This window comes from Puntigrus tetrazona, chromosome 19 (genome assembly GCF_018831695.1).
Source record: "Puntigrus tetrazona isolate hp1 chromosome 19, ASM1883169v1, whole genome shotgun sequence".
Classification (NCBI taxonomy): domain Eukaryota; kingdom Metazoa; phylum Chordata; class Actinopteri; order Cypriniformes; family Cyprinidae; genus Puntigrus; species Puntigrus tetrazona.
This window is the reverse complement of record NC_056717.1, coordinates 18,706,737-18,727,034: the sequence shown is the minus strand read 5'-3', so window position 1 is coordinate 18,727,034 and position 20,298 is coordinate 18,706,737. Positions and strand designations below refer to the sequence as shown.

The window sequence follows — 20,298 nt, the reverse complement described above, 5'->3', positions numbered from 1 at the left end:
TCAAAAAGTCATTTTGTCTGAAATAGAAGAGAAATATGCACAGATCAAGCACCGATTATAAGTTAAACTGTCTATACTGTTTTATGCAACCTCAAATTTCTACAAGTGACAGCTGAACTGATTTCAAAATCATTGTTTTAAAAGTACAGTATGGAGCTATTAAAATGAAAGAGCACAGTAGCTTATTAGCCAATCATTCAATGAGAAATGTTCATGCTGAGACTTTTGAGCATTTATTAAATTATTTAATATTCAACCATTTTATCTTATGATTTGATTTACTGGTGAAAGGTTTCGGGTCAATGAGGATGCATTAAACTGACCTTTTATAATGTTACAAAATATTTATATTTCACTTTGAACTTTCTAGTCATCAAAGACATTTGCATTAAATATTATTCAAAGTTAGAAAAAAAATTCAATATTAATTTATTCAATATGAAGCAGCACAACTGTTGTCAATTTAAGAAATATTGCTTGAGCAGCAAATCAGCATATTAAAATGATTTCTGAAGAATCATGTGACACTGGAGTAATGATGCTGAAAGTTCAGCTTTGCATCACAGGAATAAACTGCATTTTAAAATATATTATAAATGTAAATCTGCATTGTGTCACCCACTGAAATCAAAATACAATGCATACAAATCAGTTCAATGACGGTTTGTATGTTAAATGAAGTTTTTTACTGTCTGATTGCAAGACGTCTTCTTCTAGAAAACATCCAGTGAAAGTAGCATCTGGCTTTATCATCCTGTTTCATGTCACTTGGTACAGGTCCAACATTTGTCATGCACTGAATGTTTGCTTCAAGACCGAGCGTTCCGGCATAAACCGGCTGGAGGTGTTTGCTCCTTACCATAGCAACAGAATCTGATCGCGCTGGCCGCGCAGGAAGTGCTACAACAAGGACAACAGGAAGTGCCCTGGCTCCGTCGGCCAGGCTTCGAAGAATTCCAGGAAGTTATTGTACTGTGTGGAATGAGCACTGGAATGCAGCATGTCTGCAGAGCGCCGAGGTCCCTGGCCGTGTCGTGAGTCACCAGGAGACGGCTTTTGAAGATAACGGCTGGGGTTTTTGTTTATGCATATGTGGCATAACGTTGGCAGAGGCCTGGGCCCTTCTGGGGCAGATCATGAACTAAACTGAAACTATTAAAAACACTTGAAATATAGATGTAATATAATAAAATATAGATTAAAAACCTAAGCTAAATGAAAATTACAAATGCTGGCAACTAAGTTAGAGCTGAAATAAAATTCAAATGGAACTAAAAATTAAACTATTAAGCGATAATAATTCAAAAATTAAAGAAAAATGACAAATGTTAAAGCCGAAATGCATTATCATGTACTGCATGTTGAAAAAATGTGTGGGCTTGAATAAATCTTTCCTCTAACATCTGCATTAATAGGAACTGAAGGGGAATTCGGTGACCGTCTGCTGATCTATTGTGCGCTATTTATGTATTATTTACTATTATAATTACACTTAATATCGTAACTATGAGCAAACATCATTGATTTGCTTTTTAAAAATAACCTTAACTCTATTTCTTCTAAGAATTATTTGCACTTTTTCTAAAACTGCATTAAGGCATGTTACTCATTGTTCATGAATAAGGAATCACAGAGGAATTGAGCTTCTTGGAAAGGTCAAATGCTTAAAAAAAGAGAAGTGAATCATAAGAGTATAGATGCTGCATCCCATTCTGAATGTGAAACGGATATAAAAATATCATCGGCTTGAATGAATTTGCAAAAGTTTCCAATTTTTTTTGCTAGAGTCAGCATTATCGTGAACGGAAGGGCATTTCGGAGGCTTTCTGCTGATTTTCGTGATTTATTCACTGTTACGCAAACTGAGGATTGTATTCACAAATTAGCTTAAATAGTAAACTTCGACATGTGACTTAACCCAGGCCGTGTCTATATGATAGAAACTTACTAAAAAGACGTTTTAGCAGCCGAACAGCAATCATCACAACACCTTACCCTCACGAAAAGCGCTGTAACCTACAAACACTGCTAAAACCTAGTTAGTCTACTCTTTTCCTCCGCGCTAATCTGATTTTTATTCCATCTCTTTCATTTGATCCTCCTGCAGTTCCACAGGCTTAACTGGCGACGTCCCCGGCCAATCGGAGCGAGGAATCGGAGCGTTCCGGAAGGTTCTGCCTGACAGTCGATCTCTCTAACGCGTGGACAGAGGTGCGCAGGCTGGAGGGCAGGGGTGCAAGGTCAAAGGTCGACCCTGGTGGCTAAGCTTTAGCAGAAAACACGGCTTTGACAGTCTGAGCGACACACTTTCTTCTCGCTGACATGGAAAGCCTCAAAGCTCGTCAAAACAAACCCTTCCTCAACCGGCTTTTACTGGATTAACATAAGAGATCGGAAAGAGCCTAATAGTAAATTAATTAAACACATCCTTTGCATGCTGGACATGACAGACTAAGTTAATTCAGAGGACAAACTTATTGCTTAGAGTTCGTGTTTCTAAAGTTTAGAAGAATTAATGGAGCTGTCAATTTCAGTGAATACCTATTTTATCTCATGTAGCTACTATTATTATAATACTAAGGTTCTTAGATAACCATAATTACTATGATAAAAACACATGGACATATTTTAAATACTTACTAATCTATGCAATTAGTTTGGATAGCAGATCTATTTAAATGTTAAAGAATTTGGTAAGAAATATTTGAGATCTCTCCCTAAGCGCTAGTGGAGATTAACTTAAATCAAATGTATTTAATTCATTTCAATGCACTGCTATGAGTGCAAAGTGTTTGAAGACCTGAAAGGGAAAAAAAAACGTATGTTTATAAAAGTTATAGTTAAAACTTGATTGGGTTTTTGATTGAATTCAAAGCAGCGGAAGGTAAGCTCTCGTGTGTGTGTGTGTGTGTGTGTGTGTGTGTGTTAGCAGTGTTGACAGAGTGTTTTGGTATGTGCTCCTATGGTGTGTTTGGTGTAGAAGATACCTTGTTGGCTCACACTCCTAGTGTGTGTTTCAACATGGAGGTTAATGACTTTGACCTCCAATGAATCCCTTCTGTTCCTGCCATGTGGTTCAGAGAAACTCAGGAGATAAAGATCAGGATCTTTGTACCTGAAAATCATACACACTTTCATGGCAATGAAGGACAAGCTGCGTCGAACATGATGAAAGTGATGTAAACTTGCTGATGGCCCGACAGAGCCTCTGATAGACTATTTCCAAACGTGTAGGTGATGAGCAAAATAATTTGTAGAGGCCAAATATTCAAATTCAAATGCCTTAATCTTAATGTGATTTTGAATATGGTCACAATGTAACCCAACGCAGATCTCAAATAAATGAATAGCGATCAGTGGTCACCCGTAATCTAATGTTTGATGCCAGTATATGCAGCTAAGATGGATGTATTGCGTATTATTTATTTTAGGTCTTCCTTTTAAAAATTCAATACATTATATATTGTTTTTAAAAGATCATTTATTACCTTACTATGTGGACAGATTTCTCGGGGCTCAAGGCTCACTTTGTGCATACGTTTGTCGCCCTCTAGTGTTTATTCATGTTATTACTAGTCACTTTTCCTCACTTTTCCTCGACAAATGACCAGTTGTTCCCACGAGAGGTCGCTATTGAGCAACCTCACTTCTAACATGGAAGGCTTCTGCGCTTAGCTTACTTGTAATCAGGTGCAGAGCATTAGGTTTGTGAAATAAATAGATTAGAGACACATTAAAGGTGTGAAGTTAAATTTAAAACCTAAGCCTGTATAAAATCTCTTTTTCTTATGAAGTCAGTAGGAGTTCAAAGAGTGTGAACAGTAGGTGAATAATTTATTCAGAGAAGCTCAAGTTTGAATTGAGGCTTTTCTGTAGAATTACGTTGACATTTCTACAGCTTTATGTATTGTTGGTGAATCAGTTGAGATGAAGATGGGTCTGTTGGTCGTCTCTGTAATTCGGCTGTTTGTCGTGACTGAAGTTGTTGATTCACAACAAATGCAAATCGTTTTTTTGTTAATGGAAAGCATTAATAAGTACGAAATGACAAACAAATTCTCAATAGAGTAAAGGATTGCAAAGATATAATGTAGCTTGGAGATTAAGTCGACGTGTAGGTCAAAGACTGTCACTTCCTTTTTAAGCCACACCCTCATAACACAGAAAAACAAAAAAAGTAAACAATTATCTTTGCATAAAACACAATATTTTAGCTCTTAAAATTACTAATTACTGATTAAACAGAAATAAAGGTTTTTTGTTTTTTTATTTATAGTTCCGTGTTAGAACTTTACGAATTCTCTATTCATTGTTGATTTCACTTTTCTATCAATTTATTGTCCTTAGTGAACAATTCACCAATGATAAGCACAAATGTGCAACTGTTAAAAGAATAGCTCGACCAAAAAATGAAAATTAGCTTTACTTTACTAACCTTTATTTTTATTTTTTTGCTTACATTACATGTTTTGAGACACTTTCTTAGTAAAACAACAAATTGATACACCGCATAAGTGGTGAGACTGTCAAAGCAATGACCAAAAATAGGCCTTAAGACCTGAGAAGTTTTTGGTGTGTATTTCACAGGTCAAAGGGTGTGAAAGAAAACTTAACGCTTGATGTGTTAAAATGATGTGTCTATTCTAGCAAATACTCTACGCGATGCTTTAAGGAAGCTTGCAGTTGCAAATGTTGGACTATTAGAAATATTTCATTTGTGCACGATTGTAAAAGAAAAACTATTATAAAACTGATTCATTTTTGACAAGAAAGTAAATAAAAATTTTAGTAAAACAGTACCTAATATATAAAATATAAAATTTACCTTATTTTAAAAACGTTTTACATTCTACAGAATATTTTTTTGTTATTTCACAGGTCAAAAGAAACCTCAAATGGACTCGTGAACTCACCTACCCAACTTGAGTTCGCAGAATTATATGTGTACATGTCTGTCTGTGTCTTTGTCTGTCTTTCTGTGTGTGTGTGTTTGTGTGTGTGTATATATGTCTTATATTAGAGTGTGGGTTAAATTTTTGTTGTATGATTTGAATGCATTCTTTAGTCTTGTTTCTACACAGGTGAAAATTCACTTGTCTATCATCTGTCTCCGTGCTCCTAGTCGTGGGTAATTTATTTTTTATTAAAGCATCTCTAAGTAACCATTAAACTTGCACAATTTAAAAGCAATTATCAATTTAACAAAAATAACAAAATGAAAGGCCGTATGAAATGTTTCATTTTGACCAAATTCAGTTTTGCATTAACCTCAGTTAAATTGAATTCTGTTTAAATGCTATATATATTAAAATAAATTTTATAAAAAAAAAAAAAAAAATTATATAAAATACACACACACACACACACACACACACATTATATATATATATATATATATATATATATATATATATATATATATATATATATATATATATAGTATGTGTGTGTGTGTGTGTGTGTGTGTGTGTGTATTTTCACAGTATTACTTTTATTGTTACTGTAAATTTGTTCTCATTTCTTAAGTAATTATTTATTCATTAGAGTATAACTATCTGCTAACTCTTTAAGCCAAACAGTGATTTGGCTTGTTAACCATGCATAACCACACAAATATATGTAGAGTAGCATACATATTTCTTTAGGTTTTTGTGTTTATGTGTCTATTTAGCTATTGCAGGGCTCTAGTTTTTTCCTTTTTTTCAACTGCTGCTTCAAGGAATATTTGACACCTAAACTCAGTGACTGAATCTTCTGTGGGTTCATAGCGTGTGCGTGTAAGGTGTGATCTCTAATGCAGTGCTACAGGACCTTTAAGTCTAGTCCGAGAGAGAGTCTAGTCAATTGACTTGCGAGAGCTTTCAGTAGAACGGCATTAGTGTTTCTACCACCGCTTGAGCTTTATTTTTTGATTAGTTCAGTGCAGATGAAGATGAAGATGTGGCTCTTTGTTGTCTCTGTGCTGCTGGTCATCGATTTTCCAATCATCAAGACCGAGGTTGTAAATTCATTTGAAAAATGCAAAAATTACTTTTTAAATGAACAGCCTCCAGTGATTCCGGGCATTCTGAACAATTCAGACTCAACGGGGAACAATCGCTACAAACAAATCTGTCAAAAATATAAAAACGCTTACAGGTTTGCGACTCTCTACGACACCGAAAATAAGATCCCCGTTTTCTCAGCCTACATATACGAGGGAAAGAAAGAAAATTTCACAAGACCAAACCCGAAATGGATGATTGAGTCTGAGGTAATTTTTTCATTATTGTTTCTTTCTTCAACAATTCGGTCATTTTATTATGTCTGCACGGATATAACGACTCTGTAAATGTTCTACTGGTGGTTCCAAGTTTACACACAAAAATTTAATTCTGTCATTATTGACATGAGAGCCTAATGGTGCCCTAAAACCCTGTTGGTGAACGACTGTTTCTCTGTATGTTAAACATCTGTAGCTCGAATCTCCTGTTGCTGAGATGACTGTCCTGACGTGTGCAAATCAGGCCATCAGAGAAGACTACCGCAACAACAGCTATAATGTGGATCGTGGTCACCTGTTTCCGTCCTGTCATGCAGCTAATAAAGTCACTGCTAAATCTACATTCACACTGACCAATGTAGTGCCACAGAAGATCAGTTTTAACGGTGGCAGTTGGAGTCGCATGGAAGAGAAGACCAAAAATATCATGGATACGTGCATAAATAGCAATAATAATGTTTCAGCTCATGTGCTGACTGGAGCAATACCTGGCGAAATTAAACTGAATAAAAAAGTGAACATTCCTCTTTACCTGTGGATGGCATTTTGCTGCTACAACAAAACAGAAGAAAAATGGGTCTCCCAAGCTTATTGGGCCGAAAACATTGAAGAAAACCCTGTTGACGAAAAAACTATCGAACAAAAAAGCGTGCGGGAATTACAAAACTTTTTCAATGAAACATGGGTGCCAAATGTACAGCTGTTTGACAATTACTGTAAATAAACATGAATAAATGATGGCTGAATAATCATTTATTCTGCTTGTGGGATTAGAAGTCCGTTAAAAATGCATTTGTCGGGCTCTTCCAGAATCCTAACTTGATCATTTCCAATCATCTTGCTTTTAATGAATTTTATACCTTTTAAACTTTAGCAAATCATGTATTTTCTTTAATAAAGCTTTTGCAAATGTTTACGTGTCAGAGTCATCTAACTAAACCAAGGGGAAGTAGAGGGGATTGTCAGTGAACAGGTCCAGAAAATGGTCACATCTCAGAAGTCAAAAAATGCTGCCCCAAAACCTTTTTCTGTTAAACAACTGCATTCGAAAGCATGCTCTTGAGGTGAATGCATGGCTTGACTTCAGGGTTAAAAAAAAAATCAAATCAAGACAAGAATATCGGTGTGATTTGAGTCAGTATTCGTGTTAAAGCTGTCGTCTCAAAAACAGGGCAAGCATTTGGAGAAACGTCATGCCTTCATCACCAGCGGGGTGCACTGACCCTCAACCCTGCTTCAAAAACACCCCCAAAACATTCAGACATTCAAACATATAAAATTACAAGATTAAAGACATAATACTTTAAGAATAAAATCTAAATATTACAAGAATAATATTAGCAGGTTCAGGTGGCAAATCCTAAAAAGATGTAGTCATTTAGAATTAATTTTCTCAGTTCCTCCAAACCATATTAGTAAGATGATCACAGCAGAAAGTTTTCCATGATCCACCAATATCATTTAAAGAAACAGCTCACCTAAACTCACGGGTAGGTTACATTTTATTAATACCAATACCAAGTGCACAATGCTATCATGGTAGATATCTACCACCAATAAACAGTTGTTTTTGTGCCTGCGTGGAACATAAAAATTTAGCTTAAATACAAAAAAAACGTTACAAAATCAGCTCTAGTGGAATTTAGCAATGCTTTAATGAATTTTGATGATTGTGCCACATTGGGGACATATAGGCTGTGCTGATAAAACTTCGCCACACGCTAGAAATGGCTTACAATGAAGAGTGAAGGAGCCTACAGGAAAAAATGCCAAACTTTCAGGTGCTGATGAGAGCTTGTTGGTGAGCAGAGTTAGTTCAACTTGCAAAAAAACTGCAATATTTTGTCAGATTCTGCTGTATACAACCTTTTCACTGATGTCTCACTCGTGTTATTTGTACTGGTTTACACATTTCTATTGGTAATGTCTATTACACAAGTAGCCTGTTGAAGAAGGAACAGGGCCGCAGTTAATCAGGAGCACCTTGAGGCTTTCATGTTAAGGTCTCTCGTCTGCAGAGTATTTTATGAGTGAGAAGTAGAAAGGAAATAGCGGCTTTGGACTTATGGCATACATTTTTGTTAGTCACATAGTCTCAAAAAAATGAATAAAAAACACAGGCGAAGTCATGCAGTCCGTGACTAAAAACAGATCGGCTAGTCAGAATGCATCCAGCGCATTAAACGCATTCATCAACCTCAAATACGACTTATCATCTGAATTATGTAAGTACTAGCAACTTTACATAGCCGCTCAATTTAACGATAACCCAAAAAATGTGCGCTGTGTGGAGTGTGAAGAGCGAGCGCTCAAAATACTGCTCATTTCTGGTCATACAGATTAGAGTAAAGATTACGTTATTTGTGTGCTCTCACAATAAATAATTGCACTTTCATGAACCAGCAAAACAGGATGTAAAAGCAAACAGGATGTGCTTTCTGCTGTCTCGGTCTGTGAACATGAGAAACAAATTTGCTTTACAGACATTAAAAATATCTCTATAAAAAATATCTCTATAGAGAGGGAAATGTATACACATACATATGATGGTCATGATGTTTATTTCCAAATTTATCGGGTGCATAGGATGGCCTGGGAGAGTATGAGATTTCCCTGCCTGAAATTGTGTCCCAGTCTGGCCCTGATTCAACCTCATAACTTCCTTTCTGTATTCATAAGAATAACACATTATTTGACTTCCTTATTCTAAACGGTCTCAAGCAGCACTCAAGTCTCATCGAGCACATCTTCTGTTGGGCTCATGAAATGGATTCGATCTATGAAAATTCAGCCATCATACTTGAGGCAGTTGCTTCAGATGAAAAGCGCCCTCAGTGCGACGGTAAGGACAGGAATATTTTCAGTATTCAATTTCTATTATTGCAGATTGCAGCTTCATCTCATAAATGAAACACCTTCGGTTCAGCAGCTAGCTGCTAATGCACTCATTTGCATGAAGTAGCTTTGTTCACATTTAGATATATTGTCTAAATGTGTCAATAATGGAAAAACAGAGCAAATAGAAAAGAAAGTTTGTGGGGTGGTGGGGCGGTGGTCTTTGTGTGTGTCTGTAACTGTGCTATAGCCCCATCAGAAACAACCCCCCAGGATTTCCTAATGTTTTCTTACTTTTTTATTTGGTAACGCTCATTACCTTGCCCATAAAGATAATGATAACACTACAGATATAGTTCTAAAAATCTTTCTTAATATTAAAGAATAGTAGTGTCGACACCACAACTATAATGATAAAGACACAGAGAAACAATACATTTGTAATCACTTCCAGAAAGATTTTTTTTTTTCAGCTGATGAACAATAAAAACATTGACAGGCAATCAGAATCCATCCTGTTCTCACAAGCTCAAGAATTTAAAGCTCAAGACACGCTTGAGCTTAGAATAAAAAGTTGATGTCGTCCGCTGATGTGGATTCAAATATTGTTATGGTTATTGTTATAGCTATCGTTCTTGGTGTAAACATCGTGGGAATGTTGCCTCACTGCCTTTGTCGTTATAGTTGAGGTGTGGACTCTGCTGTTCAATTCATTATATATTATATCTTATATATTATATAACATATTACATCTTTATCATTATCATGCTTGGTGTGAACGGGCATTTTAAGGGATCCCAGGGTGTTAAGACATTTATAAATTAATATAACATTAATCATGCCTCTTACTGAAATATTTCAAATTCAAATTTTATTTGTCACATACACATACATACATGGTACGACATGCAGTGAAATGTTTTAATATTTAATAGAAACCCATGAAAGATGCATGTTATTTAAAAAAAATAAATAATTAAAAATCAACAACGGTTTCTGGATAATGTGCACATTCGATGCCGTTAAATGGTTGCACTCGTTGAGCTACTACCGCTTTTTGCTGCAACACAACTCAGAATAAACAGTTCAGAAAATAGAATTCTGATAAGAATTTCTTTGTATTAGTCGAGTTGCTGGAGTTTATTATTGTGGATTTCTCTTGTTATCCAGGGCATTTAGACGAGAGTTCCCTTTAAGCCTGCAAGGTGTAGAATTATATCTTTATTATATCATTATTTTCATAGTTATCGTGCTTGGTGTGAACTGGCCAGTAATAATGACAGATTTTAACTGAAACGTAAAGTTTTCAGGACAAGAATACGTAAGTTATTAGGTTGAGGCAAGTTGTCACATGCTGGCGTATGTTTTTTTCATGTAAATAAAGTCAGAATAAAGTCAAAAATAGATCTAGACAGGAATGCGTTGATTCAATTGTTCAGGAATATTTTTTTAATCTCATCAAATGTCTACCACAGGTAACACCAACAAAGAGCAAAAAAGAGAGAAGGAAGTTTGTCCCTCTAAATGGATCAAAGTTTTTATGTTTGTTTTTGCCGTCTGTTTCTCTTTGGCCCTTGGGGGTCTCTGTATTCTAGGGATCCTGTGTGAGTATAACCCATATCACATAACACATGCAGATTAGTTTTGTATTTTGTCTTTAAATATTTTTTACTTTGTTTTGCCTTTAGATCTCAGAGTTTCATTGCAGTCTGCAAGTGAGTAAAATATATTTAAGGCATGAGCAAAGGGCGCACAGAAAGCCATTTGCCTAATCTGCTGAATTTTCCTGAAGCATGTGGACCCATCTGTCCATCACTGATTTGACAAGTTGACCAAGAACTTTTTGTAAGAGCAAGCATGTGGTGGCCAAGCTGAAGGTTTTAGTTAACTCTGACGCTTTGCTTAACATCAGAACTGGATCCACTACTGGATGCCCGAGATTCTGCGCAACACTAGGTCCCTGATGGACAAATAATTTAATGCCTGGCTAGTCCGGAATAATCAAATATCTAGCCTAAATCCATGACCAATAATTGTGACTAAATTCAGTTTCTAATTAAGAACTAATGATATCTTAAACATGCAGCCAGAATAAAATTGAAACTCTATCCTAATAAATAGAATTTGAACTTCGTCACACTTTACAAAAGCATCTGCATGCATTATACCTTTTCCCATGCTTTGAGTCACAAACTGTCTTAACTAACTGCATCAGACTCTTAGACCCAGGCATAGACAAAAGCCGGGTTTCACAGACAGGGCTCAGCTTAAGCCAGGATTAGGCCATAGTTCAGTTAGGACATTTAAGTAATTTTTATAAGCATGCCTTAGAAAAAGCATTACTAGTATGCATCGTAAGACAAAATAGTTGAAACAGCTCACATTTTACATTTTAGTCTAGGATTAGGCTTAAGTTATGTCTCTGAAACCGAGAGAAAAATGGTTGAAAATGTCTGCACTTTAACTTTAAGAGTGACATGTTAAATTTCATCTGTTCTTCATTGTTTTTGTTGTTGTTTTGGCCTTGTCATGCAGATTCCAAAAAAGAGTTTGAAGTGCTCCGCAACCATCACGAGGAAGCACTTAGAAAGCTGAACAGATTTAGTAGTAAGTCTTATGATTTGAGCCATGTGCAAACTTAAAAGACCTTAAACACTCACAAATAAGCAGAATCTCTCTCAAATAAAGAGGGTAATACTGTGAAATACCTCTACCTCTTTTACTAAAGACAGCACAGGTTGTCCACTTTGCGCCGTCCACTGGATTCATTCTGAAGCAAAGTGTTACTACTTCTCTACGGTCAAGAAGAACTGGACGCAGAGTCGAGATCAATGTGTGACTCTTGGAGGACATCTAGTGATGATAAACAGCAAAGAAGAGCAGGTGTGTTCACCGGTTACACATTTATTTGTTTTGATTTATTTCCCCTTTTACTTTTGTAATTTCATGTAACATCTAACGTGTACAGGTAGATTCTGATCCAAGACGTTATAAAATGTATCTTTTCCATCTATAACCTTGAGTAGCCAACTAATTATGTGTTTTATTTAATGTAATTTAATGCCATATTAAAAGCCTAATTTACCTCAAAAAAGCAAACATGAACTTGTTAAACAGTGTAAACAATTGTACTATTATAGGACTGAAAAAAGGACATAAGAAACAATAAATCCTTTTCCACATTAAAACAGGAAATTTCTGTAAAAATAGAACACAAATTTTCTGTTCAGACAACTTTGTTCCATCTTTTCACTGGTGAAACATCATTCACACAGAATGACGTTCTTCAGAAATTATTTTTAAATATAATGCTGCTACATATATATTACAAAAATTGACCATGGTTTTACCACATAAATAAAACGAAAATGCTTGGTTTTGGAAACTGAAACACTGACCAATTTAGTGTTGGAGGTTTCATTACTAAATTTGAGCAGCCTGGTAGCCAATCTGCATTAATTGCACAAAGTAAGAGCAGAGTGTGAAGGTTTAATTAGCAGAGTAATAGCACAGTTTTGCTTTAAATATTGCAATGCACACAACATTATGGGTGACATATTAGAGTTCAAAAGAGGACAAATTGTTGGTGCACGTCTTGCTGATGCATCTGTTACCCAGACAGCAAGTCATTGTGATGTATTAAGAGCCACGGTATCCAGGATAATGTCAGCATACCACCAAGAAGGACAAACCATATCCAACAGGAGTAACTGATGAAGCTGTCTGAAAGGGATGTCCGGGTTGCTAACCTGGATTGTATTCAAAAAACATAAACCCACAGCTGTCCAGCTTACTGCAGAATTAAATATGCATCTCAACTCTCCAGTTTCCACCAATACTGACTGTCAGGATCTCCACAGGGTCAATATAAATGTCCGGGCTGCTATAGCCAAACCTTTGGTCACTCGTGCCAATGCCAAACGTTGGTTTCAATGGTGCTGCGAAAATCTTGGGCTGTGGAAACATGTGAAACATGCATTATGCTCTGATGAGTCCACTTTCACTGTTTTTCCTACATCCGGATGAGTTACTGTGTGGACGAGTCCCAAAAAAACCACCCAGACTCTTGCATGCCTCAGAAAACATGGGGGTGGATCAGTGATGGTTAGGGCCCAAAACCTGTGCTAGATGGGTGCATCACTGCCAAGGACTAACGAACCATTCTGGAGGACCATGTGCGTCCAATGGTTCAAACATTGTATCATGAAGGCGGTGCCTTGTATCAGGATCATAATACACCAATACACAGAGTAATTAGATGAACATGAAAGTGAAGTTGAACATCTCCCATGGCTTGCACAGTCACCATTTCAAAATATCACTGAGCCACTTTGGGGTGTTTTGGAGGAGCGAGTTTTTTTTTCTCGAGTAGCATCACATAGTGACCTGGCCACTATTCTGCAAGAAGAATGGCTCAAACTCCCTTTGGCCACTGTGCAGGACCAATATCTGCCATTTCCTAGATGAATTTATGCTGCACTGGCCTCAAAAGGAGGCCCTACACCATACTACTGAATTATTGTGGTCTAAAACCAGGCATTTCAGTTTCATTTTCCAACCCTTGTATATTTACACAAACAAGGAATTTGGTGACAGGAGCCTCCAGTGCAGAGGAAAGTGAAAGATATGCAGCAAAGCTAGAAATTACACAGTAGAAATGGAGTATAACACTAATAAAAGAAAAAAAGAAAATTAAAAAATGCATTGAGAAAAATACAGAGAAATGTAAATGTTTAAGATTGTACAGATACATTTACAAATGTATCTATGTATAAAGACAGTCATTTTGATTTTGAATTACATTTTCATTGTAGCCTATTATTTCTGAACATAAAACTTATGTAGTTGCAGTTCAGGCATCTTTTCTGATAAGACATTTAACAAGTGATTTGTTTAACAATTTAATGATGTTGAAAGCTCCATGTGTGGTAAACTTGGAATATAATTTTCTTTTCCTAGAGGATTAATATAGAAAAAGTCATTTGAATCATGTTGTAGTTAAATTTTTAAGTTTTTTTAAGTAAAAAAATTGAGAATCGGTCAAATGTTCAAAATCTAGATTAAATTTTTTCAAACTCGCTTAACTCTGCCATAAACCATTTGTTTATTTGCCTAAAGATTACTAGCAATTATTTATTTAGTATAACATCCATTTTAATTTTGACACAAAATATTGGGCAAATTATTCCTTTGCTTAGAAACCTATGTAACGTCAAAACTTTTTTCTCATCAGGATTTTGTAACCTCTAATGTTAAAGAGACTCACTGGATTGGTCTAAATGATTTGGACACTGAGGGTCACTGGGTTTGGGTGAACAGCCAGCCACTTAACAATTCACTACAGTAAGATCTTCATTATTTTGGACAATACAGCCTTGTCATTAAAGCTATAAAGCGATAAATTAAGTTAGATTAGCAGGTCTCTACCTAAGCGTTTTCTTTTTGCAGATTCTGGATGAAACGTAAAAATGAAATCAGTGAGCCTGATAACTGGACTAAAGAACATCCTGATGGTGAGGACTGTGCCGGTCTGGGACACGTAAACGGAGAGACAGATTTGTGGACGGATGCTTACTGTTTTGAAGAGAAAAGATTTGTGTGTGAAGTTGCTGCAGCTGTGTAATTCACAATCTTCTGTTCCTGAGCCGTTAACCTTGTTCATTACAAATAAGATTTGAAGGATTCTTCGTGTTCAAATACTGCACCGATTAAAATACAGAGTTCTGGCATGAATCTTTAAATAGTGCAGCTATGTATGTGCAGCAGCAGTATTTCTTACATGCTCAGCAGCATGTTGCTTTATAGGGAGTAGAAAGTCTTGCTACTTGCTCTTGGAAATATTCTGCAAAGACCAAATACATGTCATTTTCATGTATATTGCCACGCCAATACCTTCATGATTGAGGTCTAATTCATTTGTTCATTTGTAGTGCTGTACTTCTCAAAAGCACTATACAGTACGTATACAGTAGACTAGTAGTAATTAATTTTTTACAATATACTTATAGACTTATGAAGCCTTTATGAACAACTTCACTAAAAACATCCAACACATGTAGCTTATTAACTTATTAAATTACTGATGACGTATGCGATTACTGAATACTGAATCGTTTTACAAATGCTCTCTATACAAAGTTAATACAAAGTTTTATAATTATATAAATATAGGTTTTTAATTTATCAACAAAAATATATACAAAAATAATACTACTCATATGTATACTGTAGTCTATATTTTACTTTACATGTAGTATTGTAATAAGAGTTCTGCATTGATTATTATTCATAAAGTGAAACATTAATACTTTTACACTGTATATAAATGCACTTCAAATAAATTAAAACAAAAGATTAAATCTCTATAGTACTGACTGTCAATTCTTATTCATTCATTCTATGTCAAATCTTCACATTAAAATCCTTAAACTCAGCACTATAAACAACTTTTATTAAAGAAGTAAGTCTTTTGACGAAGACTGTCACACTTCCTTACTTCAAGGAAGCATCAAGAACTGTGGTTAAGTTCTGACAATTTTTTTTTTTTAATCGTACTTAATTTTTCTGATGTAAGAAACTCTGCAAACATTCAAGAGCTGGTTTTCAACTGCTCTGTCTTTTTATAAATACAATAGCTTTGCCACTAAAACCTACATATTTTTCACCATGAAGTGATAATATTGCTGTTTTTGAAGTGATAATATTGCTGTAATATTGCAAGTTTTACTATAGGCTACTCACTTGTGTGCTCTCTCTCTCTCTCTCTCTCTCTCTCTCTATCTATCTCTCTCTCTCTCTCTCTATCTTTGAAAATTATGATTAATTGATTAATCTCTACCTCTTTTACTTAAGACAGCAAGACAGGTTTTGCAAGAAGCACTGCAGAGACAGCCAAAAAACAATTATTTTTATTTTAATAATAACATATGCAGAAGGTGCACAGTGTCATTCACAAAACACTAAACACCAACATGGTGAAATATTAAACTGAAATATTAAAAAAATAACATTATTTCACAAGATTAGATATAACTTACAACCCTAATTCCTATGTAAATCTCTCTAAAACAGACACATACTACAATAGGAAATTATTACTTTCATTGGGTTCTAGACAATTTGTCCATGAATTTCCTAATGCATATCCCCAGGTTATTGTGTATGTAAGGATGAATTTCACCAAGCAAGAGTTCCAGTCTACTGTAAAGTAATAAAACTGTCTTTCATCTTGCAAGAAGGTCTGCAGGAAAGAGTAAAAACAATAGGTGGCCCAATTCGTTGTTCCTCCTTCTAGCCCTCATGTTTTTGGTTCCTGTTTATAGATAAACCTCTCCTTCCCCTTGAGTGTGACAGATGCAGATGGGAGGCTAATGTAAAAAATTCAGGTGTGATTTGTCAAAGGGTTTCTGGTCTCCTGGTGAGAGTGTGCTCCAATAAAGACAATTTGATAACCCTTTGTCTTTGCTCCAAGGATGAGCACGGGAATGGTGCGGGGAGAAGTTTCACATTTGGGTGCTAAATGTTTGATTGTTTGATCGGTCTGGGTATTTAAAAGGAAGTGGGCAAACCACTCAGGGACGTTTTCTGTAAACAGATCTTCTCGCACAACTTCTGTGTGTCTTTATTGCAAGATGTGTAGTGAGTCTGTTCTGGCCGAACAAGGTCTTTAAGCGACCCAGACTCCTAACGAACGAAAAGTCGAAACTAGAAAGTATTATAGTTAATTAATGATCCAAATTCAATCGCAACTAGAGGGATCAGCAGTAACATTAAAATTAATATTGCTAAAATCACGAAAATTGACGTCAGATCAAATTATATAAGGTCAGTACTAAGATTAATTGATGTAAGTGATTTTGCAGAAGCACTAGAAAGAGTCTACACGCATTTGGGTAACAGGTAATTGGCGGGAAGAACTGGTCGATGCCTTCCGGTAGAAGTCTTTAGGACTAGTCAGGAGGACTCAGGATTAGTTATCCACTTGCCAGACCCCAGTCTGTCGTCAAGACATAACATCTGACTTTAGCTTTATGAAGCTATGCTGTTTAAAACATACAGCAGATGGGCTGCATGAGAACACAAATTGCCACTACATATTTAGTATCCTGATGTGTTATTCAGACAACTTCCTATAAGAACAAACCTTTATGTCACTTCCTTATTCTCAACAATCTCAAGCAGCACTTAAGTCTCTTCGGGCACATTTTCTGTTAGGCTCCAGAGATGGATTCGATCTATGAAAATTCTAGTTTCATTCTTTCAACATTTACTTCTGATGAAAAACCCTCTCAATGCAAAGGTAAAGCATAAGTATTAACAGTATGCATTACAATTTCTATTGGAAAGATTTAGTATTTGTACAGTATAAGATTTAGTTATTTGCAGTGGTGGTACTTTAGAATTATTACTCTATTTTTACCCAAAATGAAATAGTGTGAGCATTATGGAGCAGGGTCAACCCTGACACCAATGTGCAGTAATGTCTGTGTTACAGGTGAGGGCCAGGAAATGCCTCAGATACCACTACAACTGAATAATTTGCAAATAGAGAAGCTCTGACTGATGAAACATGGAAGATGATAAACACACAATTGTAATGCACCACTAATTGACATAGTGTCACAGTACACAATTTTAGTAAAAAATATTTTTTGTCTCACTGTGATAAGAAGCAATATGGAAACACAGAAACTGTTTCAAACACGACTGATGTAATATAGTAACACTATTAATCAAACATACTACTTAGCCATGCTATCCATGTATCCAGGAGCAACTTCCTTTGAAAAGTACATTTATGTATAAGATGATGTGGTTGTTTTTAACAAGGGCAAAAGCAAAGAAGGGTAAGGTTTAAAAGAAAAGAAATGGGTCCAAAACAGTGTGAACAGAAAAGTGCCAGTAAAACAATTATGTGGGGTTTTAGTACGGTTGGGCATGATTTAAATATCAATGATTCCAATTCTTGTCAATTCCTAATTTTGATTCTAAAACAAAGATAAAATAAATAAATAACTGACATACATAAATCTTGCAAAACATTTTATAGTAGCTAAATGTTAATAAAGATCAACAGGCCAAAAACATATTAAATTTCTACCAAAGGTAACTCCACTAAAGAGCAAGAAAGTGAGATTGCGCATCTAAATGGACCAAAGTTCTTCTGGTTGTTTCTGCTGTCTGTCTGCTTTTTGCTCTCGGAGGTCTCTGTGTTCTGGCCATTCTGTGTGAGTATAACTCAAATAGACAATTTAGTTTACATACACATGCATAAAGCAAATTGATAACACTTTTTATGTTTACGCCTTATCAGCATGCATATTACTAATATTAACTATGTATTAGTGCTAATTAACATTTTATTACCTTATTAACTATTAATAAGTACTTGAAGAATATATATTGATGAAAAATTTGTAATTAATAGTTAACAAGTGTTCCTTATTCTAAAGTGTTGCTAACAAATTTGTCAGTGTGACATCACTGCTGCTGCTTATGTTTTGACTTTAATCAGATGTCAGTGTTTCAATGCAACTGTCTGAACAGAAAACTAATGGCACAAGTGAGTAAAATATGTTTAATCCACCTAATAGTTTAATAGCAGTGCATAACTTTTTTCTTCATAACTGTTTCTGTACCAGTCATGGTGAAAAAGATTGAGGAACTTACAGTCAACTACACCACAGTTAGAGAACAACTGTCCTTTTATGAAGGTGAGCTTCATTTTATGAGACATTTTATGAATGTCTTTAAGACCCATGACATTAAAGACACAACATTTCTGCACATTGAACCACAACTTGAGATGTTATCATCTATCAAAATAGATAATATCCGTATGCTTTTTGCTCTGCTTAACTAATAATTTATGGCGTGTAGTTATTGTAAAGTGTTACCGACTTCTGTGAGAGCAAAAACAGAGGAAACAATCGCATACACATAGATTCTCACTTTTTTCTACATAACCGTTTCTGTACCAGTCATAATGAAAAAGATTGAGGAACTTACAGCCAACTACACCACAGTTAGAGAACAACTGTCCTTTTATGAAGGTGAGCTCCATGTCTTTAAGACCCATGACATTAAAGACTCAACAGTTCCACACATTGAACCACAATTTGAGATGTCATGATCTAACAAAATGGATAATATTTGTATGCTTTTGTAGCTCAGTTTTGTAAGGTGATCTTCACATGTCAAGCGGATTTGGCAGCTCGAAAGATATACCTCTTTAGTGTGGATAAACTGAACTGGTCAAGAAGTCGTGATTTCTGTGTTTCAAAAGGAACCGATTTAGTCACCATAACCAGCCAATCAGAACAGGCAAGGATTTTTGAAGTACAGTAACTGCAGTTTGATGTAGATAAAAATCTAATCACTTTATATGGTTTGATCTACTTAAAATAGCCAGAAACACAAGTATATCTAAAAAAAACAAAAAAATGTCATGTCTTGTCTAAATCTGTCGCTTCATGTGTGCAATTTCTCTAATAGGATTTTCTGTTCTCTAAAATTAAAGAGATGCACTGGATTGGTCTGAATGATCTGGAAACTGAAGGACACTGGGTTTGGGTGAATAACCAAACTCTCAATGAAACGGGAGTACAGTAAGAAAAATCTAACAAAATCTTCATTATGCTGTTCAGATATTAAATGATGAGTATTGCTTTTACCCTGATCACCTGTTTCTGCTATTGAAGGTTTTGGTATAAGAGGATGAATGAGAAAAGCGAACCTGATAACTGGAAAGAAGATGATCCCAATGGAGAACACTGTGCTATTATAAAACATTTCAGTTGGTATGATGTTTCTTGCGAACATAAGAGGAATTTTATCTGTGAAAAGAAATATTAATTTACCTCCTTCACAAAATAGATTTTTTTGTTGTTTAAGCAGACAAATCTAAGGATAGTTTGCAGTAAGACTTGTGTAGCTCATGCTACAACTATTACTTCAGTTCTTCTGAACCCACAGAACAGGTGTTTGTCACAAACAGAGTGGAACTGAACTGATGATTATCATATGATTTTACAGTTTTACAACTTTTTTGCCTGTTTTTTGTATTACTTTCTTCTTTTCTTCACTAATGTAGTGTCCTTCCAAAGCTTTATTGACGATACATTGATTTTAAGTCACTTTAATGATAAATAAATTACTAAATGCAATGTATAGCTGTGTGATGTTGGTTTGATTGGATGAAG

The 20,298-nt window shown here is 35.4% G+C and overlaps 3 protein-coding genes across 4 annotated transcripts; all 3 read left to right on the top strand.

The window, feature by feature from the left end:
• The first annotated feature begins 5,835 nt into the window (after positions 1-5,835).
• Positions 5,836-7,094, top strand: LOC122324125 (endonuclease domain-containing 1 protein-like). Its single transcript, XM_043218344.1, has 2 exons — positions 5,836-6,253; positions 6,459-7,094. Exons 1-2 carry the CDS (start codon positions 5,927-5,929, stop codon positions 6,984-6,986), a joined length of 855 nt encoding a protein of 284 aa, XP_043074279.1. The 5' UTR covers positions 5,836-5,926; the 3' UTR covers positions 6,987-7,094.
• A 1,875-nt stretch (positions 7,095-8,969) lies between these two features.
• Positions 8,970-15,475, top strand: LOC122323424 (C-type lectin domain family 4 member E-like). The gene is made up of 7 exons (XM_043217243.1): positions 8,970-9,104; positions 10,573-10,701; positions 10,786-10,812; positions 11,633-11,704; positions 11,826-11,980; positions 14,331-14,440; positions 14,546-15,475. The coding sequence occupies exons 1-7, from the start codon at positions 9,029-9,031 to the stop codon at positions 14,718-14,720; spliced, it is 744 nt and encodes a 247-aa protein (XP_043073178.1). The 5' UTR covers positions 8,970-9,028; the 3' UTR covers positions 14,721-15,475.
• A 1,549-nt stretch (positions 15,476-17,024) lies between these two features.
• On the top strand, positions 17,025-20,207 carry LOC122324026 (C-type lectin domain family 4 member F-like). 2 transcript variants are annotated; one of them, XM_043218204.1, is made up of 6 exons: positions 17,025-17,396; positions 18,739-18,810; positions 19,078-19,149; positions 19,266-19,420; positions 19,592-19,704; positions 19,798-20,207. In XM_043218204.1, the coding sequence occupies exons 1-6, from the start codon at positions 17,321-17,323 to the stop codon at positions 19,949-19,951; spliced, it is 642 nt and encodes a 213-aa protein (XP_043074139.1). In that variant the 5' UTR covers positions 17,025-17,320; the 3' UTR covers positions 19,952-20,207. The 2 variants fall into 2 exon arrangements, with proteins under 2 accessions (XP_043074139.1, XP_043074140.1); XM_043218205.1 differs by lacking the exon at positions 19,078-19,149.
• Positions 20,208-20,298: the final 91 nt, after the last annotated feature.

Bases quoted from the DNA above. Each gene is read 5' to 3' on its own strand.
- LOC122324125 (XM_043218344.1), top strand. From the start codon at position 5,927: ATGAAGATGAAGATGTGGCTCTTTGTTGTCTCTGTGCTGCTGGTCATC. The intron at 6,254-6,458 runs GTAATTTTTTCA...AAACATCTGTAG, and splicing joins AATGGATGATTGAGTCTGAG to CTCGAATCTCCTGTTGCTGA.
- LOC122323424 (XM_043217243.1), top strand. From the start codon at position 9,029: ATGGATTCGATCTATGAAAATTCAGCCATCATACTTGAGGCAGTTGCT. The intron at 10,813-11,632 runs GTGAGTAAAATA...CTTGTCATGCAG, and splicing joins AGTTTCATTGCAGTCTGCAA to ATTCCAAAAAAGAGTTTGAA. The intron at 11,981-14,330 runs GTGTGTTCACCG...TTTTCTCATCAG, and splicing joins TAAACAGCAAAGAAGAGCAG to GATTTTGTAACCTCTAATGT.
- LOC122324026 (XM_043218204.1), top strand. From the start codon at position 17,321: ATGGATTCGATCTATGAAAATTCTAGTTTCATTCTTTCAACATTTACT. The intron at 19,150-19,265 runs GTGAGCTCCATG...ATGCTTTTGTAG, and splicing joins ACAACTGTCCTTTTATGAAG to CTCAGTTTTGTAAGGTGATC. The intron at 19,705-19,797 runs GTAAGAAAAATC...CTGCTATTGAAG, and splicing joins CTCAATGAAACGGGAGTACA to GTTTTGGTATAAGAGGATGA.